The following is a 27,693-nucleotide window of genomic DNA, read 5'->3' as shown; positions in this document are numbered from 1 at the left end:
CACAGTCACATGAAACAAGAGGAGTCTCGTACGCCGAGTTTTAACTTGTCGAGACTCTGCCGTATATACCGTATAGAGAGAAAATATGAAAAATAGAGGCATGGAAGAAAGGAGCGCGATGCGTCATCGCGCACGATGTTGTAAGAGAGATAGAGAGATCATCGCAAACAATAAGTGGTATGTATTTACATGTTGCGCGAGCAAAGATTCACCTCGAGATCCATGGTGGTGTGCCGCGAGGGCGGGGTGCCGTATTGGCCGTGTGGTGGCGGCAAATGATGTGGGTGAAGGGGATGCAGCTGCTGCGCCGCGTTGAACTGCTGATGATGAAGGGAGGGCTGATGATCGCCGCCGAGGGTGTGCCTCCTCGGCTCGTCCCTCGAGCGACCACCACCCCCGGTGGAGCCTCGGCTCCCCGAGCCACCCCCGCCTCCGACACCGACCCCCAAGACGCCGCCGCCAGCCCGTCTGCCAGGTGTGAGCTCGTTCGAGCCGGGTTCAACCTCCCCCCTGATGGATCCACCTGTAATCATAAGTGTTTCCTGTTAGTGACGTCGTTACCAGCTAGCGACGTTCGAGCGAGCGCTTCCGGCGTTCGAGAGACGATCAGATTTGGGAGACTTTATAAAGTGGATCGATTCGGACACGACGATGTTGGTTGAAAATGAAAAGGCATCGCTCTCTATTTCCTAGACTAAAAGGACTGCACTGAGAGAAAAAGAATGATCTGACTGGAGTCACAGTCATTTTTGGTCCCAACCAAATGTTCTAACACGGAAATGGTAGTAATAACATGCAGATAAGGTTATCAGTACTCTAACATTACAGTAGAATTTAATAGGAACAATGCCTGACCATAATTCATAGTAATTATTTCTTTATATAATTATAACCGCAAATACCACAGATTTTTTTTAAGTAATTAAAAACACTCCGTTGTCTCTCCAGAGAGGTCTTGATTATTCTGGACGAGATTGACTTTCGTTAGGAAAACTACGCTCATTGCTGTTAACTTGGCGTCCGGCGAAACTCGGATAAGTAAACTAAAGTTCTCGCGCAAACTTTTCCGAAAGAAGTACGGTTCACGAGGAACATACGAGAGAAAGTCTCGCGTACGCAGAGGGCGAGAGACGAGGAGAGAAAGAGAGAAGAGCTTTCCGCGAACTATTAATAAACGGCCCCGATGAGGAATCGAAGTAAATAGCTTGCCGACCAAGCGACCTATTTGGCAGAAAATGGTCTCGCGACAAAGTGGACCGAGAATAACGCGTTCGCGGAAGTGGCCGGAAATAGTTGCCGACACGAACACGTGCGTGAGTATATATGTGCGGGGAAGGAGAAGGGAGGGAGGGGAGAGAAAGAGAGAGAACGCGAACGTGTTCTCGCTTACTTATTTCCCACATCGAGCGACGAGGAAAGTCGAGGCGACCGGTCGGAGAAAGCAAGGTTAAGTAATAGCGTCTGGTTACCCGAAATAGTCGAGAACACGAGATAGACAATCCTCGCTTCCCTCGCCCGACGTTTATTTTCTTTCGCTCGGCCGTGCGTGATTTTGCTTTATGCTCGACGGCATAATTGTTTAAACAGTCGACACAATTGGTATTGCATGTAACACAATACAATGAACGAGAGATCGCCTTGCCTCTCTCGTTTTGGATACGAGTGAGTGAATGTGTTCCCGAATGTCTAAGCGATCGCGAAAAGTAAGGGGATGTCGTGAAGTGTTAGAGGGCTAAGGTGTGTTAAAACTTTCAACTGGTTCTGGAGCTCTGATGACACTTGAGTCGCCGTGGAGAGCTTCGTCCGCTTCATTCCACTTCGAGCTCATGAAAACATCCTCAACTGTTCCGAAATTATTTTCAATTGTGTCTCGCGCAGATAATTATATCCGGGAACTTGAGTTAGACTCGTTTCGTCCCGTAATTCGCGGAGTTTGTTTTCCCAATTACAACGACGTAATTGCGTTAAACGCGGCTAATTTTGAGCTCGTCCCTTCTCGTCTCAGGCACAGGTTTATTTGGCACGTCGGCTAGAAGTAACGCGACGTGATAGACGGGGATTAACAATTTTCTCGCATGCACGACGAAACTCGGCGGATTTATAGCACCGTGCGACGGGTCATTGTCACGGACGCAACAATCTTCGAGTGAGCGTGCGACGGGCTCGTCGAGAACGTGCAACACACCGCGAACATACCCTCCCTGTCCTCTCCCGTCCTCACTCGGATTACAAAAGCGTCGCGCCACCTCGTTTACCCGCGCGCTATTCCCGGCTTAATCAAATACAAACTCGCTGATGAATACCGGTGGCCGTTTTCTCCAAACGAACGAACGTATTTCCCGGGTCACAATCAATCCTCCAACGAAAAGCCGGCGTGCGTTGCTCCAGCGCCAGCTGTGGGCCATAAGGACGCGGGAAAACTTCCGCGGCGGCTCGAGCGGAAACGCCAACGGAAGCACGGGGAAAATGGGTCAACCGGAGTAGCGAACCACAACAGACAGAGAGAGAGAGAGAGAGAGAGAGAGAGAGAGAGAGAGAGAGAGAGAGAGAGGGGGGGGGAGAGCACTGGACAGCGTTGTTCTCCAATTAATGACGAGATTCGAATTCCAGCGCACCTACGAAGCTACCAACGCGATCCGACGATCATCGCGGTGCCATACCTCACGTGGGTGACCAAACGTTGTGCATTTCTCGGCGCAGCGCGGCGGCCGTTCCGCACAAACGTCAAATCGCTCCAGCCGGCAGGTGCACGTCGTAAAGCTGCCACACTAACGTGGCTCGGTGACACCGCGGAACATTTTCGAGGGGCTCGCGCACCGCACGTCAGTAATCTGGTACGGGTGTAATTCCGCGCGCGAAGGGCACAGAGGAACACGAGAGAGTCTTCTTCTCAGGCAGTCTCCCCGAAAGCCCGGACAATCACGACTGAGGTAAGCACCAAGCACCAGCCGGACACATATCTAACTCTAGGCATTCTTATCGCTTTGGTCTTCAATCTTTACAATACGATTACTATAGTGGCGCAGGAAAAGAGTCTCACGTTTTTTATCGATCTACTCTTTGATATGTATAAGTAAGTTCTAGTTCAAAATAAAAGTCGTTTGAAAACTGACTCAAGTACGAATGTTCAAAGGCAAAAACAGTAAGAATGTGTCTCTAGATGCGCATCCGGGCACACACATTGGTACTTTCACATTACATCTGATTTCCCAGAGGGAAATAATTCGAGATATGAACTTGCATTTAATAAGTTTACGTCAGACACACGCGGTGAGCTCGCGTGTAAGATATTTCGCAGAGTAATGTAGAATTGCAGATAAAGCCGGACTGTTACATTTTCTCGTACGATATGAAGGAGTTCCGACTAGCCACGGCAATCTTACGTCGATAACCCACAAGTATAATAATTAATAACGATATTGTCCGTGGAAGAGCGATGAAATTTTGACAAAGATCTCCGTCATAGTTATTCAGTTCACCTTCTGCCCTTTCGTTACTACAATGCCGAGCTATGGCGTAACATCGTAAATTGTAAGACGACGGTAGATTCATTGACTGTTAAGATAACTCGGTGAACAGAACGCTCGACGAAATTTGGCTGCAGGTAATATCGAGGTACGTGTGCATTTTGCAACAGTAAAGCTGCGCAAGTTTCTGGGGTAAGGGGAAGTTCATGCTCCATGACTCGACGACTGTAATTGACGACGTGGGTAAACTATACTTCGGCAAACTGCTTTGCAATACTAACAAGCGTCTGACACAAAGGCAAAACGTGCAATTTCAGTTAGACGCTGGGAGACAATTATTCACGAAGCGAAAGATCGCGTTTCGATTTTATCGCTTCGATCAACTCCATTTATTCCACCAAAGTATCAGCAGAAATGAGAATCATTTTCATGTATCTTTCACAACGAAAGCATGATGAATTTTCGTCATAAATACTAAATCGAAGATAATAGGTAATCTGATTGTGCCAACTAAGTTCATTAGCAAAATATAATACAATTAGTTATGTGATCGCTGCAACTATAGAGTAATTGCTGAGTTACAGCGGCGATATCTGGTTACTCCAACTATGTGTCCATAGCAAATATCACCGCAGTCGATTTCTGTAAGCCGATTCTATAACTTTTAACGACAGTGTTGTTATCGCTGTTACGTAGTTGCATAGGTCGAAAAGCTGCGTAACGATGTTAATTGCGCTAGCGACATCGTCATTATAAAGTTGGAGAATCGGCCTACTGGCTGCAGACAACCAGATCGCTCCCAACCATATTGATGCAATTAACGTACCAAAGTAACTGACTCATGTCTATCTCATGCGCGTTACTATCAGACGAAGATAACTAGACTGACGTAACTATGTCGCTCATAACTAAATATTTCAGGGTATGTGCGCCATATCTCTTCTTGTCGCGTAGGCTTTTTTGTATTTGGTTTCAGCTTTGATCAGTCATCCTTGAGATTCAATCAACTTAGGATAACTAAATCCCCACGCGTTTTCCTCCACGGACTTCTCTTATAGCTTGCCACTTTGTGCCTAACGACGTAATATTACCCGCCCGCAGATACGACACGTGTCCGGAATTAACGCCTATTAAAACGTCATCTGTCAGTCTGATCGACGCTGCTCTGAAATGGGAGCGTAAATAGATCGGTGAATCCAGAATGAAAAATCATTATCTGAGAGATGCGGGCGCGTCCGCTCAGATTCGTGAACGAGTAGAGGCGGACGTGTAATTGCGGCAAAAGGTAGTAGAATAAGTATTCTCTTATGGCGTATCAAATCGGCGGATTATCCCGATTTTTCTAATTAACGGATTCAATCACGTTACGACAGTGCAGCATCTCCTGGAGAAGCGAATAAGCATTCATTTCCGACGAGTGAAAAGCGCGCGAATGTATTCCTTGACAAACAAAATATAATGTCCCGTTATTATTAATTATGTAACAGCAGCGGTTGAGATATAATTCATATTAATCGGCTTGCTGCGAGTTTGGGTCGCCCACAATGAATAGGCTACTACACAGATGCGCATATCCTAGATTAGCCTACTTCGAGTAATTTGTAACAATTGCCGAATCACACAAGGATTACGTGTATCGGTGATAATGGTTATTAGAATAACGCACACGTCAGAATTTCGTGTTAGACAAGTGTGAAAGTAAAACTGATCATACGGCCGCTAACAGCTTCGTTGCGACGAAATTACGACAGATCTCAGCTGATACCACAAAACACAGCATTATATTTGTCTGAGCATTATATTTTATCGTAATCGATGCTTTTTCGAGGAATTTCATCGTTACTCAACCGATCCATTGGTCTCTTTCGAGGGACGGAGGATAAGTCTGTGTACAGATCGTAAAAGTGCGTTTGCTGTCGCGATAATCGCGATGTCAATGTACTTGCAACAATTCTCAGCCGATTTAATCACATTCGAGTGAGTAAAAAAATCTTTGAATAAACGGGCCGAATCGTCTGCAATTGAGAATTTTCCGAGATCTGAAACTGACGTCAAGTCTCTTCCCAAAGGTCCGACTTTGATTCATACTTATCCCGCGACACCTTGCATTTACCTGCGAGACAATCTCGATAATTTCAGAGACGAGTCTTCTTCACGACAGCGCGTACACCTGAGTCACCCTGTATGCACTGTGTTATATACACGTCTCGAGGGCGCGACACGTTATATACGACGCCGGGAGGAGTACTGGCAACGATGACGGGATCGGCGTACGCGTTTATTTTCAGAAACGAGCATAGCCGTGTGCCGTAGAGAGCGCGTGGTCGTCGGGAGAAATCTAATCTAACGCTCGGAAATTCGATAATCCACGGCCGCAGATAAGATTCCGTACATAGGTATACGTGCACGTGTACACGTATACGTGTACGTGTACACAAGTGCGAGCATACTTGACTAGCCGCTTCTCTCGCCACCCTGATTTTCCTGAACGTACGTATGCATACGATGCAGGTGTGCAGCAGCAACAGCAACAACACAATGATACAGCACACGATTTCGATGATAAAGGAAAAGAAACAAAAGAGAACTAGAGAAAAAACTACAAAAGGTCCTTTGAAAACTAATAAAATGGGAAAGGGATGGGAAATTAAAAGTAAACTCAAACACGAAGAAACATAATAAAAAAATACCAGCAGTTTCATCAACTAGAGATATGTAAAAAAACAAATAGATAACAAATAATGACAAAAACAAATATAATAAAATATATGAGGGGAAATAAAATACATGAAAGAGCAGCAATGAAAAAACCAAAATACGAGAATATAAAGAGTGCGATAACAATATCGACGATTTTATAACTGGATAAAACGTTTTCGACTGTATTTGCCTGGAGTGTTTAACTGTGTGCTTGGCTTGAATATTTATTTATCGCTTTTATCTGAATTGCATCTGAAGGCGGTGCGACGCGCCGAAGGGCTGCTGGAAGCCTCTGCTGGGAGCCCTTTAAACGTTAGTTACGCCACTGGCGAAGAGATACGTACGTGCCGGAGATCGCTTCATGCGCGACCATGAGGCACGATCGATTCGCGAAGCTATCATGACGAAGCTAGTAGTTACGATATGCTAATGTCGATGTAAAACGCCTCGTGTTACACCATTCCATATTGAGCGCTCATACGCGGCGTGTCTTCTTCCATTGTGTTACTGGGAGAGGAGCGAATTCGTTTGACCGACGGTAGCAGAGTCAGCATCAACCTCTTTCGCGGCTTTCGACTTCACTTCGCGCAGTGCGCGAGTCACAGTCAAAAGAGATCTGTTAGCTGAACTGCCTGAACTGGTGCACAATGGTGCAATAAGTTGGAGTGAGACAAATACATATATTTCGTTTCACTCTAACTTATGGCACCGGTTCAGGCAGCTCAGCTAAAAAGAACAGGTCTAATGCATATTCGCGGTAACACCGATCGTCGAGTTTATTGTGACGATTTTATGTGCACGCACGACCTATACTCGGCGAATTCACACTTGGGTTCTACGACCCCGTTTCTATCCGCTGCGTGCTCTGGGCGCGCGAAAATAGATCAAATCGATATCCCAATAGCAACGATAATTGAGAGCCGAGCGACGCAGACTTCATACTTCGTTGTATGTCTCGTTGCATCCTTTGCCGGGCAAAGGAATGCGTTACGTAAGCCGAGATGATCGTCCGAGGATCAAGCATTCTCCCAAGAAGATATTGACTCTCATGTATTAACGTATATACAACGCATGTAAAGAATTAAGTTAATCGGCTGTTAGAGAGAATGCACATTTTGACAGAATATTAAAGGCAGGAGCCGACCAAAATTTGCGTTAGTGATCGAGTGGTAATTGATAGTTTCTGCTTTTTGGCCAAAATGTGAATTCTCTTTTATATAAAACGAACAACTGTACAATGTTTAATTCAAATTGTAAAAAATAATTTTTTTAATGGAGCAATATCCGACATGCAAGGAGATAATATTCGTGTTAATTTTAACTGAGAGAAAAAATATCTGAAAAATAAAAAATAAATTTATTCGACAGGTAGGAACATATTTACTTGAATATCTAAATTCCTTGGTCCAAATAGAATGAACAATTGCTTTCATGAAAAAGCACAACAGTTTTAAGAAAATATACATCTTCTCATATGAAAGAAATTTTCTTTCAATGTAAAATTATGTATATTAATACAAGTAAATATGTAGTATATAAAGATAACATGAATTTTGAGACTAATAAGATTTTGTGCATCGTTACAATAATTATTTTCGCGTCGTAATTAAAGTGCGAGTGACGTGGTATCATTCGCGAGCCCATTCGCGCGATATAACAAAAATATCCGAATGCGAAAAGTAATACACCCCAACCGGCATAGAAATTTCTCCAGATTTATGCTGAGATTTATGTAGCATAGATTCTGATTGGAATGCTCAAATTTATTCCAAAACTGGTTGTTCCACTACGATACCAATTGGAAATCCCATCCTTGCCCCATATATGGATTCTCTGTTTAGAATCGAGACAGGAATACTATGGGGATTCACGTTTTTTTTTTTTTTTTTGGTAATGTTGTTATACTTTCATAGTATCAAGCAGGCAATTCCATTTTTATATCAGCTACTGTATTCAATAGCTGATATAATAAAATGTCAAAAAATAAAATGCTTTTAAAACATTTTGAATATTTTATTGAATAATGAAATTATCTGGAATATCAACATGTTTTATTCAATTTTAACAATTTGAAGTGAAGACTAGAAGAAATATTGAGGAAACTTCCCTTACTCAGAATAGTATGTTTGAGATATTACACTTTTATGCAGAATCCATAATTATTCCATGTAATTATTTTGGGAAATCGGACTAGATACTAAAAAATTTTCTATGTGAAAAGCTCTCAATTTGCCGAGGAATTCACTGACAAATTAACCAATAAAGAGTTAATTCAATTTTTGCAATTAATGACCGTTGCATAAATCGTACGTCTTATTAAACGGAAGGCTGTAAGTTACGAGTCATATCACTTACGGTATTCCTAGTTGTAGCGTAAGATATTTCGTCGGTACGATAAACATCGATGTGCATTCCTGGACAAGCGCCTGCGTCAGTGTAGTTATTAAGATTGCATTATGCATATACCTGGCAAAGCGATCGATTTCAATTGCCGTGACGAATCTCGTTACTGAAGCCAATGTCACATGAAGGCGATTTAGTTCTTCGGCCTCTGTGTACCATCTGTTGCTTAGCGTTTTTGCATAATACCGCGGCCGACTGTGACTCGCGCGACACGTTTTGCGAAAGGGCGTTCCGGCCGCCCAAAAATACGAGCGCTCGAGAGAAATAACGAGAGACTAACACCGTCCGTCCGTCCGTCCGTCTCCTAATTACGCTCATCATTTTTAAATTCGTTCGCGAGCGCGGTTGCGACGCGCGATTAAATAGCGTTCGAGGCCAGTTGAGAGATCCATCCCACTTTAGTCGCGTGATTAGAGATTCGCCGTTAACTGCTTGATAAATTACTCTCAACTGCCCGGTCGGTCGGTTTCACCGACGTCCAGTGAACTCTAACCGCTTTAATCGTTTCTTTATTTTGCGTAGAGGCGCACGACTCGTTTTGCAGAGAAGTCCGCCGCGCAGACAAACAAAGAACATTTGGTTAACCGTGATCAGCATTAATCGACGTTGGTCGGGCCGGCCATAAATTGATCCGGAGAGGGAGCTTCATTACGCGGTCGCTCCTCCGAAGCCGCAATTACAGATCGCATCGATCGAGGCCGCGTTTTTGAATCGCCGCCGAGAAGTCGGCGCGCATTTTTGCACCGGTCAGCATAATGGATGATCCCGAACCTGGATACACGGAGATCGCGGCTCGGCGATCCATATAACGGCGATGCGCGTCACCGATTGCAACCTCGCCGAAGCACACACGAGCGAATACAGTATTCGTTTTCACGAGAAACGCGGAGCATTCGAACGCATCAGGAACAACATTCGGACACATCAGGAACAACTCGCGGCCGCGAGTCACGGAAAAGGGAGAGAAGACTGTGGAAAGCGAAACAAATCGCGGATAGATGAAATTCTATAAAAGAAACTGAAAGAAAGAGAGAAAGAGAGAAAAGGAGAATGGAGCTCCATAACGACAACAATAAGTTGGCCATGTGGATGTAAGTGTATTAATTTTCCTGACCAGGACAGAACCGAGAATTTTTCTAACCAGGCACTGTTGTGCTGGGCCGTGATAACTCCAAATATTTATACAATCGAAACATATAACATAAACATAAAAGAGGACAGCTTACAAATCCGATTATAATTCCGTTTTTTAACGAACTTTCGTTCGTTAAAACCAAACTTTTCTGTACTGAGTCCAATGAAGAATTCGTCTCATTTCTCTTTGATTTGCTCGAATTGACATCGAAATCACGTGCTCCTAAACTATCTTCAGCTCGAGAAGAAGTCGATCGATGTTTTCCTACAAAGTCAATCGATAACACGAAGGGATTAGCACTCCCTTATTGGAAGCGGGGCAACCTGAGTTTCCAAATGCAATTTGTTGTACGTCGCTACGACTTTTCTACGAGGAGATATTCGCCGAGCGACGAATTGTTTGATGGGGCCCGACACGACAATGTTGCGCGCCACCTTGAGGTGTCAAGTGCGAGGCGTGAACGCACTACAATGTATAGTCACGTGCGCGCCGCACATTTGCGAATTTCTAACTAATACACGTCCGTATCTAACTAAATTCTAACTTAAACATCCGTATCTCAGCGAAGAATCGACGTAGGAACGTGAAACAAACGCTATTCTTCTCGGTGTCTCGCGCACTATCCGTCCGTGTGCGTCGCGTATGCTTTTGTCATGACACGTGTTCATGTGACGGCATGTGATATGCACACCTAACAAAATATGTTTGGTGTTTGTAATTATAATCACATAGAAAAATAATTATTATAAATGGTGGTCAAGAGAGAACTATGTTTTTTTATCATAAAAGCAGAAAGAAAAGTGGTACGTACTCGTGTAAATATAGCGTTAATAAAACTTGATAAAATTATGTTCTGTCATATGTTGGTATATCACATCGCTGGGCCAAGTGCGTTCAACTAAAAGGAGACTATGTTGAAAAATAAAAAAATTTCATTGTACACAAATTGTTCCAATTTTTTTTGCAAGACTCTTCAACTCAGCCTCTTTTATTCTACTATAATGTTAGTGATAATAATCTTACATGCAGTTTACTACTACCATTTCCGTGTTAAAACAATAAAAAAATATAATTGGAACCAAAAGTAATTATAATTTTAGTCAGATCAACCATTTTTCTTCTCGATGCACGATATATCGATGCAGACAGAGAGATATAAGAATACAAAATCTTATCGTGTTCATAGAATATAAAGCAGAAAACAAAATTATCAAATTTCGAAATTAATAATTTTCACGAATAAAATCAATATCTATTCCGTATTTTTTAAACATATAGTAAAAATTTCTAATTTTCCTTCTAATAAGACTTCCTATGAGAATTTAATAGAAAACTGACAAAAATGTTTTGCCCCAATTTAATATTTCAACAAAATAAAGACATGTTGGAAGTTCCCATGGGATAAAGTACGAAGTCTCGCGCTGTATTTCGTTCAAAATTTTCGTAGAAAGATTCCGGTGTAATCCGCCACTTCCTACAAATAGTACGTCTTCAGAGCCCGATCAATATTACGCGGCCAACAGCGAGCACTATGAGAGAGAAATTCGCTCGTGACTGAAGTACGGTTGCGAATGCTCGGCCAAGAATCAACCGCCGAACATTAGGCCCGAAATATCATCCGACTGTAATTTCCAATGTCGAGTTAGCACCGGCTGCCAGTATCGGGTCGATATCGAAAATCCGACAACTAGTAATGGCCCGGCGCTGACCGTAAAATTCTACGTGGACGCAAGCGTCACAAACGAGACTCTCGACGGAAAACGAACGCTATTCGGGCGAACGCGACGGTTCCGTTTCAGAAAGTAACGAGGGAATTAATGAAGCGCTGCTGAAACGGGTGTGACCTTTTGCAATTACGCCCGATAAGTTATACGAGTGTGATATAGCAGAGTGCGCGGGTATATCTATAATTTATATAATCGCTGCATCTCGATGCGCGCGTATTATAATCAGGGCGTGCGTAATGGCGTGAAATATCACTCGAATAATCTATGACCCCGGGGCTCTGGCGTATGTGACGAAAACGTGGAAAATAATTTGATGTATAACTCTTTATGTGCGTGCGCTGTCGGTTGATATTCAATATACGAGAGCGGCGATGACTACTGTGACAATTGTGTCCGATGTCACTTGCTGAGGGGAAAATCGGGATTATTAATTTTTGAGTAGCGATATACACTTGGCCCGACGACCCGTCATATTCTATCGACCATTATGTGGTGACGCGTGGTAGATTTCAATTCGATAGCCCCTATCAATTCTCATTAAGTATTCTCCCATCGCTAATTACGGACTTGAAAATGTTCATTTTTAATTATCCTGTACTATAATATCTGTGCGAGGCGCATATAAAATGGATTCAGTTCTACTATTTTTCAATTCAATTTTCGACATTACTCCAAATCAAAAATTACAATTCTTAAAATGATAAAATTCAGTCCTGTTGTCTGTTAGACATATGTCGTCACTTGAAACTTGTCTCATGTGAGATACTCACATCTTTACTCAGAGTTAGGTCCAAGTTTTTCGGTTGGACTATGTTATATATGACAACTTACATCTGTAACCGCGATTCTGGAAAATTCTCTGGATTTAAATCTGATGCGACTCACTTGAGACGAGCTTCAAGTAATAATTATTAATAGGCCTCAGAAACTCGAGAATTTTCGAAGGGATTTCGCAATTTGCGAACATTTCGGACGCACGTCGGAATATATATCATCGCACATTCCGTGCAAAGTAGCAAGTTGTGAGTCACGTTGCGTTAGAATATGAGGCGTGTTGTCGCCTCGCGTCCCCGCCTAATCTAACTTGCAGTTTACTCGTTCTGGGGGTAGCGGGGACGGACGCGTGATAAAATCGATGACGAAATCGGATTGGCTTTTTTCCCGCGGGCGCACGAGACGAAGAAGAATGTATAATAGCTTTGTAATCCAATCGTTTGCGTCGTCCGGAGCGCGAAGTGATTTCGACCGTTGCGACCGAGAACGACGAGGGTACAAACGCTCGCGAAAGTTTCGATTGAAGCAAACGAATGCGAAGCGACCGCGTTCCGCAGTTCCCCTTTTGTGTCATCTGCAGTTTCGAGACACATGAGCGCGCAGCTAGTTCTACCTTTTCGACAGAATCCTCATCTTGATCTGTCAGAAAAAATAAAGGCGGAAGTAAGTGCGCGGTGGAAACTGCTCGTTTTTATTTTCACCGACGTGCTAGTCATTCCATATCTCTCAGAGCTATATATTCCCGTATCGCGCTTGCTTGCTCCAAAAAAGAGAGAGAAAGGGAGAAAGAAGAACGAATATAAAAGGGGAGACAAGAAGAAGAGAAAACGATCTGCAGCTCAATTAAAATTTCTTCCCCTCGCGTCCGAGCCGTCTGTCCGACATTCATCACTCCGTAGAGTGCGCGGCCACTTCATTCGACGGCGTTTTGCTTGCGAGATCGAAACGTCCATAAATCCGGCGAGTATTTGCGCACCCACGCCGCGCGTCCCTTCGTCGGCCATTGGCCCTCCGCACCGCGTCCACGGAAAGTATCGTCCGCCCTTAGCCGAGGCGAAAGCACTGGCGTGATAGGACAATAGCATCCCGGCGACTCTCGGGCCAGGACGCTTATCGATTATCGTCGGCCAAAAATACGCGCGAAAGTGCGCTTCTGTGGCGCGTCTCTCCCTTCTTGCACACTCGACGGCCAGCTCCGAATGTGTCGGAAGTATTGGGAATATATACATGCGCACATCTCTCTCTTTCTCTCTCGATTCTCCTGTATCGAATGGCGGAGGTGGTAGTGGAGGAGATTTAATAGTGGACAATGCAGAGAAAAAAAAAGAACGGACAAATGTTCGCAACGTTGCGGTCGCGTCTCTCTGTCCCGAGGAACGTTCGATCGAAAGATGCTGATGTTCCTCTGGTCTTGCAACACAACTAGTCGGGCACGCTTTCTTCCGACAAAGATACGGATCGTTGTTTTAACGAGAGAAAGGAAGCGCGAATTTGATTTTCGAGTAGAGAGACGGAATTCCGACGCGATGGAGCGATTCGTTCACTTCGCGGAATGGCTAATACCTCCGAAAGTTACCTCCGCCGTTCCTACAAAGCCGAGCGCGAATAGGAATATATCGGCAGTTTTCGGTAACGTCGCTGCGCTGCCAGACAAGACCTGGGCGCTTCAGACCGGGAATAAAATATCGACGTTTGTGCATTTCGTTAATATCAAAGGGGAACGTCTCTCTCGCTCCCGCGCTGCGAGAGATCCGCGCAGCAACGAAGCGCGGATAAAGACATATTCGATGTAACTCTGTTGTGGAGACTAAAGCGCACCAGGAAATTGCGTTGCATAACTTGCCGCCGATGTTCCAGGAAGGATTCGTTCGCGTCGGGGTCAACGAACCCCGATGTCTATCTTGTAACGTGTCTCGATTGCGATGGTCGATCGCAATGGCCGATTGGCTGAAAATACTTCGAGTTAAGGTCAGTAATAATTCAGAGAGCGTGGTTCTTCCATCGCGTCTCGCGCGACGCGGTCTGCCACGTTCTCCTTACATTGAGTGAGCTGTCTGTAATTTGCATTCCTTATCGCTCTTCGCCGTAGCGCCTCGCTAAATTCATAAAGCTTCGCTCGCTCCGCTCAAATTGAAGGCAAATTCGCCGCGGGAATTCGTGTCGTCCGGTTCTCGACGTCTTCTCAGCGAGCCCGAGCTCGAAACCCAATTCAGTTTCAGACTTCTAAATGGAGAGCGCGATATCGAATTTACGAGCGCGACGTTACAATATTTTGAGAGACAAGCACGTTCGTCGATTTTGGTATTATAGAGTATTTATAAGTGATCCACTTCCCCTCTCGTCCTCCCCCCTTCTCTCTTCCCCGTTTGTCCTCTTCCTCGTCTATCAACGTAAAATTCTGAATAATCTAACAACCTGTGCACAAAGTATTCCGTTCAACAAACGAATAATCACAGCACGGTCTCGACACGAATGAATTCGGGCTCTTGAATATTTCAAGATCATATTTCGCGACCAATTATTTCGAATTATTTTTCCAATCAATTGTTTCGATGGGGTAATATTCCAGATAAATATTCTATGCGCGCGTATAGCCGTGTTCGTGACTCTCGCGCAGAATTATTAACGTATCATTTTATACGTTGCGTGCAATTTTCCTTTTCTTTTTCTTATTTAACATCAATGGAGCGACATTTCGCTCACTGTGACTCGCTGTGACACTTATTCCCGTTATCCCTTCCCCGACAATCAGTCACGAGTAGAATTAAGCGGGAGGATCTGCCTCGCACGAGGTTATCCGACATTTCGCGCGAATAATCGATGAAGGTGCACGCCCTTGCGTGTTGGGCTCGCGAAAGAATCGTACCGTCCGAATTGTATGGTTTCTTGGAGCGACGCAAGTTCAGCGAACGAAAGAGTTAACGGCGCGACGCACGTTAATTTCTCCTAATTGTCCGAGGCTGGAGCCGATAGCACGAGACGGCCACTTGTCCTGCGAAGTAAGCAGGCGGACTTGCGCACAAACACAAGCCCGTTTTATCCGCGAGATAATTGTAATGCCTCGACGGCCAGAATACATGTCACTCGTAATGCCGCAGGATTGCCGACAGCGGTTATCCTGTTATGATTTAATTCGCGAGCTATAATTCCTTTCCTCACTATAGTGTATTTTAACATCAACTATTGTTATTGCCGCTGTTTATTCACGCTGTTCTAATCTGTGCTTTCTCTAAATTGAAATGAATTCCGGCGATCAAAATTAAATTGTGTGTTAAAATCCCCAAAAATAGTCGGACTACTTTCACGACTCGTTCTTTTACCTTTGATTTTCGAGTAATCAATATCACGTCTGCGGTCGTGTATATATCTGCCCGAAATGAAAATAACGAAATGTAACTTCAAAGATAACCGAACGATGTTCACGAATAGCTGATAGCTCACGATGCGAAGTTCCCGCGCGCGAGGACCAGTGCTGCGGCCCGAATCGATGCGGAATCGTCGATACCATTTTTGGTATTCGCAAGACGTCGGATAATAATAATGGGGCGCAAATCAGTGCTCGAGGAGGGGAGAAATCGAAGGGGCTCGACGCCAGATGGAGAACACGAGCCTTCAGCAAGAAGACGGAAGCACGGGGGTGAGTCTACGTCGGGGGCGGTACATTCACTGTTCCCTTAATTCCACTTCTCTCCCTTGCGCCCGCCGACGACGATGCAAATACCGGCACCCGTGCGTGCGGCTTTCGCGGAAATGCGTGGGCGCCGACACACACACACACATCAACGTGCGCGCGGAGCGAAAAAATCTATACACGACTTTCGGACTTCTCGTGCACATAAAACGGCTTGCGGGGGCGATCATTGCGTCGCTTGCACGCAAACGCGTGCCTGCGTGTACGTGTGCTATCGACTGACGGCCTGCTGCTCGTGGCGATAGTATCGTGTGCCGGAGGATTTGGCGAGCTTCGAGCCGAGGGCTTTTCGGCTCCCTACAGGTCGGATTTTACACGCGGACTCGCGGACGCAGTCGTTTTCTTCTACCTGCCTCATCGACACGCGAAATCTCCGCGTATTTTTCTCTTTTCAATTTCCGTTGCTCACGAGCCGCTCTTCTCTTCGTGATCCTTTGGTCAGTCTTTCGAGGTGTATCGTAGAGTCGTTCGCTTTTGCACGAAGCGCACCGACGCACAGTGGGACGAAACGAGAAATCGTGTTTCAAAATTGTCTAGAGCCTTCAAATCGGAGTTGATTTTAATGCGGTTTTTTTAAATTAAAGCTTATTAAATTCTGAAGAAAGTTGTCGGGGCAGATTTCTTAATTTCACTTTTTTTTTTCAAAATGGGAGACGTAATATAGCGACTGAGAAACAGAAAGTACATTTAATGTGCTTTAATTTAACATATTGCGTAGGATTATTCTGATTCTTCTGCTTTTAGTTCATATTTACGATTTATAAGTGTCAAAGTAACACAATCTATATGTAAAAAATAATGCCTTAGTAATTACATATTTTACATGTAAAGTATAATAATAAATTGTGTTATTTATGAAAACATTTTCCGTTAAATTGGCACAAAAATTAAAATGGATAAATTGGAATAATATGAAATATATTAACTTAAAATTTAACCGAAGATTTTTTTATCATTCCCGCAAAATAACAAATTTATAAGGTCTAAGTTTTAAGCAAGTATTTTATTATGTGACAATGTATACAATGTTTTGATAAGAAAATGAAGTATTAAAAATATAAAAGTCACGCTGGATACTCGCGCAAGGTGAGGACAATGTAAAAAATCTTCGGTTAAATTTTAAGTTAATATATTTCACATATTCCAATTTATCCATTTTAATTTTTGTGCCAATTCAACACACGGAAAATGTTTTCATAAATAACACTTATTATTATACTTTACATGTAAAATATGTAATTACTAAGGCATTATTTTTTACATATAGATTGTGTTACTTTGGCACTTAGGAATCGTAAATATGAACTCAAAGCAGAAGAATCAGAATAATCCTACGCAATATGTTAAATTAAAGCACATTAAATGTGCTTTCTGTTTCTCAGTCGCTATATTACGTCTCCCATTTTGAAAAAAAGTGAAATTAAGAAATCTGCCCCGACAACTTTCTTCAGAATTTAATAAGCTTTAATTTAAAAAAACCGCATTAAAATCGACTCAGATTTGAAGGCTCTAGACAATTTTGAAACACGATTTCTCGTTTCATCCCACTGTGCGACGTCTCGAAAATTCGACTATCGATTAAACGCGGAGAATTCGCGGAGATGTAAATCGCGCTTCAAGCGAATGATAGATATCGCGAATCGATAAAGCAGAACATCGGGTCGATACGCGAAAAGCTGGCGCAGAAATTTTTCGCGCTCGTGCACGCGCACAGGAAGAAGGTCACCTGTTACGAAAAATTGCAGGAAAAAAGAGAGGTCGAAGTAGGGAAGTTGATTTTTCACGTTCCCTGAGCGTGGCGCGATGTCGCAAATGAAATGCGCGCTGTACGGATGCGTCTGCGATGGTGATTTTTGTTGAATTTGTGTCATCCGGCTCTAATAAAATAGCTTTTTTGTATTAGAACATACCGTGCGCGATGTGTCATAGAATAGTCGCGCGGAAAACGCGCCGATTGTTACACAACGAGATCATATGCGTGCACACATATGTGTGTGTGTGTGTGCGTGTGAGGTAACGATTGTAATTATAACGCAATTATGTAAACGTGTACGGGAACAGAAAGAAAATGAATGCGCGCGAGCGAGTAATCGAGATATGTGAACATATTTCCCTTTTAAATAACCTAAAGAGTAAAGTAAAAGTACCAATAAAAGTACCAATAAAACCACAGAGAAAGATATCTATTCTACCGCTAAGCAAAGCGGCTGCTCGTTTTACTTTCTTTCTTTGAGGTAAAGTTGTTTTCCACAGAGAATACTTTCTCGATAATAATCTTAAGATGTACTCGTCACACATTTTAAAAAAGCTCATTATAATCATGTTCAAAAGAAGAATTATTTTCTTTACAGGAATATCATAAAACTTTAAAAAAAAAAGTTGCTTCCACTTTACATAGTAGGTAAGCCGAATATTTGTTTTAATTTAATATTTTTAATTGAAATACTAAACTTGCTAGGACTCAAAATGTATTTTGAGTAAGTTTAACGCCTGTGACAAACTCATGGTAGATTTACGAATATATAAACTTATGAAATACTTGAAACAAGTAACATTTAATCGCTTGAATGCAGTGAACGTTTTTCTGTGTACGGACGCGTATCTAATTCTGCACATTCTTATTGTTTTGATCTTGAAATACGGATATATTTAAATTTTTAGTATAAAATGATATGTACATGTACTGAATTCATGCATATACACAGAAAAAGAAATCAATATCAATATATAATCAATAATTAAGACAAATATATTCAAATTAATAATCATTTCATATATAAGCAACGATATAATACATAATTTTGTTAGGAGAAGTTTTAAGTCTTGATAATGAATTTTGACATTATAATTTTATGCGAATATTATAATAGAAGTACGTGCAAGTACAAGTCTCATAAGAAATATAATGTTTATTTCGACAATAAAGATATATTCTGCCGACATTTGAAAACTCCATATTCTCAATCCAATATTTCGTGTTTTCCACTCATGAAGATTATTTTCAAATAATAAGAATATATTTTTCTTTCTTTATTGAATTATATAAAATGTATCGGTGCAAGAAATCTCATCGTTTACGCCATATAATCTCATTTCTAAATTTTCATGTAAAGAATAAAGATATTTTCAGAACAAGAATATCCTTTTTTCTGTGTATACATCATGTTAAGAGCTTAAATATTCGTATTAAGATCAAAACAGTAAGAATGTCCAGGCTTAGTTGTCCAATGTTAGATATGTATCCGGAAACTGGCATTCTTTCACCTTAATTGTTATTTTTCTTCTCGTCGATTACATACACAAGCCTAAGATGCGAGCTAAAACCGCTATGACGAGCAGACGCTCGCATTCAATTTGTTTTATGGCGCGAAACGACCAACGTTGCGAGTTGGGAGCGTGTAGTGAACTCTCGCTGCTTACCCGCCCGTTCTGAGCAGATTAATAATAAATGCGTACATATTAATTTCACGTTATACTAGAGCACGATTGCAACTTCCACTTTTGACACGTTACTATTACGGTTATGCTCTATTTTACGTCACGTACAAAGTGTATCGCACGCTCATGAATACACCGAACGCTTCCTACACAAAACGTGCCGTATATTTTACGCCAACGACATATTTATTAGCTAAGTTCTCGCGAACGCACTTCGCGAAGTAATCGTGCATACATATAGGCACACATACACACATATATATATATATATATATATATATATATGTATATTCTTTTCCCCTTCATTATTTTCTTCTTTTTCCTTTTTTTGAGAAGTCACATGCATACGTATGTATTAGCGTGCGCGTGCGTGGTATCGACACGTTGATTTTACGCCGGAAGACACCGACAAAAGGGGAATTGACTTCAGTCGGACGTAGTGGAGAACTATCCACTACGTCTTCGTGAAATATCGTTTGAATATGAATGGAGCCGAAGTCGGCGTCGCCAAGGCATGGTCGTCCGTATCTTGCTGGCAGGAAGCGCCTCGTTCGCCTTGCTCGTAGATCATCATCAATTCCGGTCTATAGCTGATACTACAGAGGAAGGGTCTGCCCGATCATCGATCAGTCACGATCCGAGATCGATTCGTGCCAGCTCCTCGGGTCGCCAACGAACCTCGTCACGGATGAGCGAGGATCAACAGCGATATTAACTGGCCGACTCTCTCTACATGGTTATCTCTACTTTCAGGGCATTATCGACTCAATTAATCGAACATTCGGCGTGTTGCGCCGCGCGATATTAAATTCCCGGGAATTCTATAATACGCGAGCGGTATAAAAAAATTATTGCAGGCCAAGGGTCGTCATTTTATGTATCGGGCTTGGACAGCCTTATCACGGACTGTCGTGGGAATAACGATAGCTTTTTTTCAACGTCATCATCCGCATCCCGGGAAGCTCGCTGCGCGAAGAGAGATCGCGCAGAAGAAGGATGTTCCAGATACAAGAAGACATGATCTATTCCTGTATCGCGGTACGTGAATGATGACGCGAACGCTTGTTTCAGCGCGCGGAAGCAGGCTTCACGCCTACTGGTCGGTGCAAGAATAGTACTTTGAGCAAATAACTATGTCATCATAAAGAGCGATTGGCGTTCTTCATAAGATATAATTCTACATTACGATCCGCGCGCCGTCCTAATTATACAAAGTCTGACAATTATCTATTATTGATGCATGATAATGCACCTTCTTTCTTTAATTGATGACTATAAATTTACGTGGTCACTTGTAAAGTTGTAGATAATTTTTTAGTTCAGTTTGATCCACAAAATACAAGCACATGATAACAGACGCGTCGCCATCACAGCTCGTCTACTGTACTCTCTAAATTTCTTGGAGCAAAAAATATTTTCACTCGAGGCGACAGTGAAAATACTGTGATTTGACAAGAGTGAATGTTTCGCACAAAATTAGAGTGGACTCTATATGAGCAGATGATTCAATCGATAGAGTATGTTTCTCTGATGATAGAATCCATCAGATTCACGCTTCAAATTTGAATGAAAATATTCACTCAACGATTCATTCTATAGGAGTGAGAAATAATTCAAATTAACTCGAATAACTCCGGCTGTCGCTCTACTTTCCAAGTGAAATTTCACTTCAAGACATTTAGGGAGCATCGCGCGTGATCATTCATCGATTTTCGTTAATTAATAACTCAAAATTTCACGTGGTTATTCGCAAAGCGGTAGAGGAATTTTATATTCGGTCTGACGAGTTCTGCCTGTACGGAGAAAAAAGTTTGGTTGGATTAAGCAAATTTCCAGCGAAATATGTACGAACCAGGTACATTTCGGTTGAGATCACCAGAATTCTGTCCAAGAATACTGTTCAAGTTTTAACAGAGTCCTGGCGATATCAACATTAATTTTCTGCGCTTCGTTCATATTTCGCCTAAGAGAAATCGATTAATTCCAACCAAAAATCTTTTTTCCGCACAACGGGGGTGTGTCATGAATTGTGTCAGACACCACGCAGACCGTCGCGTCCGCAGGTTCTCTCTCGCGTGCTGTTTTTTGTGTTTACGTTTCGCGTTGTGTAAATGATGATATCGGCAAGCCTGTCGCGCGAAACTTTCGTTACCCCGCAGCCAGACGGTGGGATCGATTGTACATTCCGCCGACGAGTATCCGCCCTGTACTCGCGCTCTGCTGCGCTGCGCAACCCGCGTAATGGATTATAATCGGCGATTCTCGAGGGCCAGGCAACGCTTGCGAAAGACGGATGCTCCCGGCGTAGCCGCGAAGATACGATAAACTGATGTACCCTGTGTCCGCGATTGTTTCCGCGGCGCAACACAATGCGACAGCATGGTGCAGTTGTCCCCCGTCTGGCCCCGCGCGCGCGCGCGGCGCGATTAACCGGTGATGCAATCATTCCACGGCGCGTGCAACGACCGGAGTGCAATTAGCCGGCCGGCGCGTCCGCTTTTATTACTTTGATTCGGTATTCTATCCACTTTAATCGTGTTGCGCGTCAACGATCTCCCAAACACAACGAGATATTTGCGCCGAAGTGGCGCAATAATTCGGCGACGGGGCGGAACTCACACAGAGACGCGGCGCGACGGCCGCCCGGCGCAGCGGCTGTGCGTAATAATAAAGCCCGCGATACGCGTAATAATATTAGCGACTTGCCTCTGCCTTCGGCTGATAATACGGTTTCGAATAACGTATTATCCGAATGCACGCGCGGCTGCTGCCTATCCCGTTCGGCGACGGCTGATTACGCTAAGCGTCTAAATACCGTTCATCTTCCGCGCGAATTCGGAGAGCGTAGCTTGGCGGAAAATATCGGTGCAATCGAGACGGACGCATTTACGGTTGAGATGATACCACGACTGTGAAATTGCCACATACTCCGTGCGCCCGCGTCGATGCTCAGCCAAATGAGATTATTGGGGCGTACCGCGTGCCTCTGCTTTTTCTTCCTTACTTTCTTCCTCTTACCAAATTTACAGCTACGCTCGTTTCGCGAACGCGCACTTGGTCGCGCACACTATTCGCCAGGACTATTCCTTCCTACTCGCCGAGGCGCGAACGAAAAATTATTCTATAGCTCGCTATAGTCTACGATGTGTCAACGATCTCTGTGGAGTCAATGACGTTTCTTGAGGAGAGGAGGAACCGTCTAGCGGCGAAGAAAGTTTACCAAAGAGGTCACAAAGCTTTAAACTCGGAAAGTTCATTAATATTAAACGCGATATCTTGTCCCAACCTTCTCGAGTGTACTGTCGATATCACGGCATCTATTTATTTCACAAAATTGCACTTCCGAGACGCCTGGGACTTCCAAGAGCGACGAGTTCTCTTAAAAGTTATTATAAATCTCTCATATTTTATGTATGTACCAATTTTTTTTATACCACTCCCCTAAAACGTTCAATTCTGTCGGTGGAATGTCTACCCGCGTGTCGACATGTTTTAGACAAATTATTTCTCCTTTACGACAAAAGAATATCTTTCCTTTTCCTCCCTCTCTTTCATTCTCTCTTTCTCTCTCTCTCTCCCTCGATTTCTGTTTGAGATAATTATTTATATTCTTTGCTACAAGTTATTGCAAATTATTCGTAACTATTCGCAATAAATTTAATAGTTGGGGCGATAAAAATGTGGAAACATGCATTGCCTCGAAATAAGTACAAATTACGAAATATCAGTGGCCGAAGCTCGTCAACCCCATTCATTCGCGTCCCGCTCGGAAGAAACGCACTTTCGGGTCGCGCACGAAAGTTCTCAGGAGATTGAATCCACCAAGGAGTCGCGCGAGTTCCTCGCTCGCGTGTGTATACGTTTTTAAGGGTAGTTACCGGTGGCCGCACGCGGCCCTCACGACCAACTCGAGTTAGTCACGTCGGCCGCTCTTCCGCCCGGAGAAGCGCGGCTATCAAAAACTTGGTAAATGAGCGGCGTGTCTCCGAGGGGGTTCCCCGATTAGAAGTCCGCCGGCGAGAATGAGGCAATTCGTTCCAGCGTTTTAAAGGGCTCGCGCGCCACCACGTACTCCGTTTACTTACATTGCGTCCCGTGTCAATGCACTCTCTCTCAGGCCGACGTGGAGACGACGTTCCGGTCCGCGAGTGTCCGTTCGTGCGCGATTCGGAGTCGGCGACCGCGACGAAAGCAGCCCAAACCAGACGGCAACGGCGAGCCGAGCCGAGCCGAGCCAAAACGAGGATGGGACAAGATCACGGACGAGACAACGGCCACGTACGCGCGTGTCTGGCCCTGACGAGCCCTTATTCACTTCACCGCGAACTAGCCGGCCGGCCGTCTCCGGCAACCCTCCGCGAGAGTAGTCCGCCGCCTCCGCACGAGCCGCCACCGCCGCCACGACGCACACTACGGGCGTATTGTGTCCCGCGCGCGTGTACTACCGCCCGTGGCTCCGGCTGGTAAAAGAAAAAAAGGGGAGCGAAGAAACCGCCGCCTCCGCCACCACCACCGCCGCCACCGCCGCCGACGCCGCCGCCACCACCACCATCACCACCGCCGCCGCCACCGCCTCCACCACGCCGCCGCCGCCACCACCGCCGTCGCTGCCGCCGCCGGTTTTATAATCAATATTAGTTGACGGAGAATCCGCGCCGCGTCGCCGCTCGTCACGTGAGGTCGCTTGGTGGGGGGAGAAGCGCGAGAGCGAGGGAGAATAGAGAGAGAGATGGATAGATAGATGTATATATAGAGAGAGAGAGAGGCTGCGAGAGACACGACGGTCTCTTCTTTATCATCCCGGCCGCGCGCGGCACGGATATGGCGATAAGCCGCGTAGCAGTCGATGGCACCGACGGTCGACCGGTTTAACCCTTGACCCGAGGGTTACTCGACCCTTCCTCGGGGACGGGAGATTTTTGAGTGGTAAAAAGATCGGTGTGAGATAAGCGGGTGTAATGTTTCGTGAAAATTATTTCGATTGAATCGTACGATATTGAATGATAATATGTGATGATAATGTGGTAGATGTCATTGTCTCTGAAATATGGTGGGAATTTTCATTTGGACAAATAAAGTTCGTTGCTTTCATACAGAGACATTCGTCTGTGTCTCCGGTTTATATCAGGAATTGCGCTCTCTCTCTCTCTCTTTCTCTCTGTCACACTCGCAACTAATACGTCGTCAGTAATAAAGCGTGACCGATCTTCGCGCGATATTTTTTATCTCGATGATATCATGGACTTGCTTCGCTACGATATTAGTTATGAAATGATTGCTTTTAAACTCTGTTGCCAAATACAATGTTATCAGTATAAATATATTCGAGATATATATATATATATATATATATATATATATATATATATATATATATATTTGTCATATATATGTGTATGCGTGAATTCCTCGTGAATCTTCGATTTTTTGAACATTGAAAAAAACGTTTTAATTATTAATTTTGACATTATGTCAAGAAATCAGATAAATTGCAGCAACGTTCCAAACAGTCGCTTGAGAAATAACGGTAAATAAAGTAAAAGGTATTGTCGGCGAGCGAGTTCGGCTCGATATCGATTGTATTATTTCTATTCGCCGTGGCTGTACGGATTTGGATGTTCACTCGATCGTGCAGTGAGGGGTTCATGGAAAATGAGTTTCATCGTATTATCGTGGAATCGATTTTATACTAGAAGAGCAGCGACTGCGGTGTTCCGTTTTGATTAACCTCGTGTAGTATCTTTTCATTGATATTCTAATAATCACGGATTTGAGTATGCAAATTTTTTCCGTTTGAGAAAAAAGTCGATCAAATTGTAAACTTTTACGCTGCTCGCTTCGCATCTTTAGAAAAAGAGATAAAGATTTTACATTAGGAATATTATCATGCGCAGTTTTATCGTAAATAAATAATTACTTATGATTATATTAAAGACCCCGGAATTTTGTATGACGGAAAAATATTTAGTACATTATTCGAGCAAAGAACAACGTTTTCATCAAGAGATATTCGATTGTAACCCTTTCACTGTTACATGAAAAATATTGTATTGTTCTGAAATCTCGTGCCATTTTTAAGCATTAATGATGGAGAATTTTTGTCATGGAATGTAAAGAAATTCTGGTAAAACGAATGTTCAGTTCGTGCGAAAAGATATATTGCAAGAAATATTGCGAAACGAAGAAGTGCATATACGAAATACTGCGTGGATTTTTGATATTTTTCAAAGAATTGTCAAAAAATTGTCATATATTCGTAATTTCAAGAGTAGACTTTTGATCTAGAGAGAATGTTTCAATCATCATTAACATTAATGTCGCAGAAATTACCTGAGTCGCGCAAAACAAATCTACACTTGAAGATCTCTTATGCGTTTATATTTCTTCCTTCTATTTTTGCAAATTGGCACGAGCTTTTCGGAAAACCTAATAATTTTTGCGAGCATAGCGTTCGCATATCCATGTTCGTGCTGCGGCAACGTCTCGCGAGTGCAAACTGACGGCAGGGTGTGGCGAGAGATGCTGTTTAAAGAGATTCACTCGGCGGTCAGTTGCGCAGAGCGTTCGCCAGCGGCGCGCCGACTCGACGACGCCGTTGAAAGCGTCGTCGGCGATGCCACCGCCGCCACCTCCACCATCACCGCTCCGCGCAATCGCCACCGTCACGTCGGTCTCTAGCACGCCATCTCGACGATGCCGCCCCCGACGGAGGCGGAGGATTAGCGGCGCACGAGCCGGTATATTACACGTCGGTAGATTATCTACAGAGTTTTCTATCGTCGCGATTACCTCCGGTTTGTAATCCGAAGGATTCTTGCAAGTTTATTTAGAAAAAAATCCATACAGGTTCAAAAAGTTTCAATTCCGCAGGAAATGATTTCTTGAAAAATATCTGAGTAAGGGCGGAAGCGATTTTTTGGAAAAAACGTTACTTTAAAATTTTGATTTGATTTGAAAACACGAAGGAGCATTTCGGATCGTTAATATTATGTATCTTAAATCTAATATATATATACACATTAAAAAAATATATTTATATTATTATTCAAATGATGTTACCTTCTTATTTTACTGCTCTTAATATTTCCTGCATTAAAAATTTGGCTCTTTCAGATTGTTGAAAAGGAAACAATGAAAAGTGACCAAGTCACCCCAGTGAGTAACTGATAGATAGTAAAGACAAGGAAAGTCTACCGTATCGTGAACAGAAACGCGAATCACAATGTCTAAAATGGAGCTTTTTTGGGGATGTCCCGCAATCACTTAAAACCACTGATAATACACCGAAAAATGCGATATACATTCTCTTATGTTCACATGAATAAATTATTTATGTCGCAACGCGAATTTACCGGTACAATTTCGAAGTCGTCGGCGAAAAACGAGCGTGACAATAAGATAAGACACAGCGCGAATCCGAGATGGCTGATCTTCTTACCCCCGTAGGATGTTTAACTTAAAACGCCCGGAGCAGTTCCGAGTCGACATTGCGCGACAGTTGCGAAATAAAACACGGAACAATCGGATGTCTCAGCGAGGAATAACAGCGAAGAAGGAAATCGCAGATACATGCTCCTCTTGTTTACCAGCTGGGACACTTTCTTTCGTTATATTTGATCTTCGCAGTACATCAGAGACGTTCCTTGTCTTTATGGTCTAATAGTCGTTCGTTGCTAATTTATCGTCTCGTTTTCCCTGATTCTCGAGAGCAAACTTTCCGCGCGAATTTGGATGCACTTGACATGTTAAAAATCTTGCATAGTATCATTAATATTAAACAGTACACTCTTGACGTGTGAGACCGATGAGATGAAAACTCGCAAGCCGAGCATGACAGCAGCTAGCGATATATCTCGAGATACTGTTCTTATTTGATCGGAGAGGATCAAATTGCCCGACAACATATCCCATCCGGTTACATGCGCGTCTGGTCTATCTACCTATCACGCAGTAAAAATAGCCGGCGTAACAAAACGCGGAGCATTCCTCCCCGCCAAGGCAGTCGCTTTGTACGGCGAATCTGCAATTGCAGCAGGATAGGATGGGTTCGCGATGAAGATGAGAGGCTCGGCGTATCAATTTCATGCGGTACAAACGGAGGGTGCAGTCACTTCAGAGAATAAAGGAAGGGAGGGTGAAACTTGAACTCAGGAAACCCGACTGAGGCCTCGCTGATTCCAGGGGTTAAGCTCGTAATGCGTCTACTTAAAGGCCAAGGAAGAGGCGAGAATAGGAGGCAGACGTGAGGAGAGGAAGAAAGAGAGAGAGAGAGAGAGAGAGAGAGAGGGGGGGGAGAGAAGGGCATCAAATGGGTGAGAAAGAGAGTCGAGGAAACGAGAGGAACAGGAGCCAAAGGCG

At 43.5% G+C, this 27,693-nt stretch overlaps 1 protein-coding gene across 24 annotated transcripts in view; it reads right to left on the bottom strand.

Moving 5' to 3' along the window:
• The window catches only part of LOC116846577, a 248,303-nt gene that overhangs the window by 109,461 nt on the left and 111,149 nt on the right, over positions 1-27,693 (bottom strand). For all 24 annotated transcript variants that reach the window (XM_032820608.1, XM_032820604.1, XM_032820584.1 and 21 more), the window contains exon 4: positions 213-523. In XM_032820608.1, coding sequence (XP_032676499.1) covers positions 213-523 — 311 coding nt within the window. The remainder of the gene's footprint in view (positions 1-212; positions 524-27,693) is intronic.

The sequence above is a fragment of the Odontomachus brunneus genome, unplaced genomic scaffold, assembly GCF_010583005.1.
Source record: "Odontomachus brunneus isolate Ranch 3 - 2012 unplaced genomic scaffold, Obru_v1 Obru_scaffold_066, whole genome shotgun sequence".
NCBI lineage: Eukaryota > Metazoa > Arthropoda > Insecta > Hymenoptera > Formicidae > Odontomachus > Odontomachus brunneus.
The sequence above is the reverse complement of the archived record's forward strand: the minus strand, read 5'-3'. Positions and strand labels throughout refer to the sequence as shown.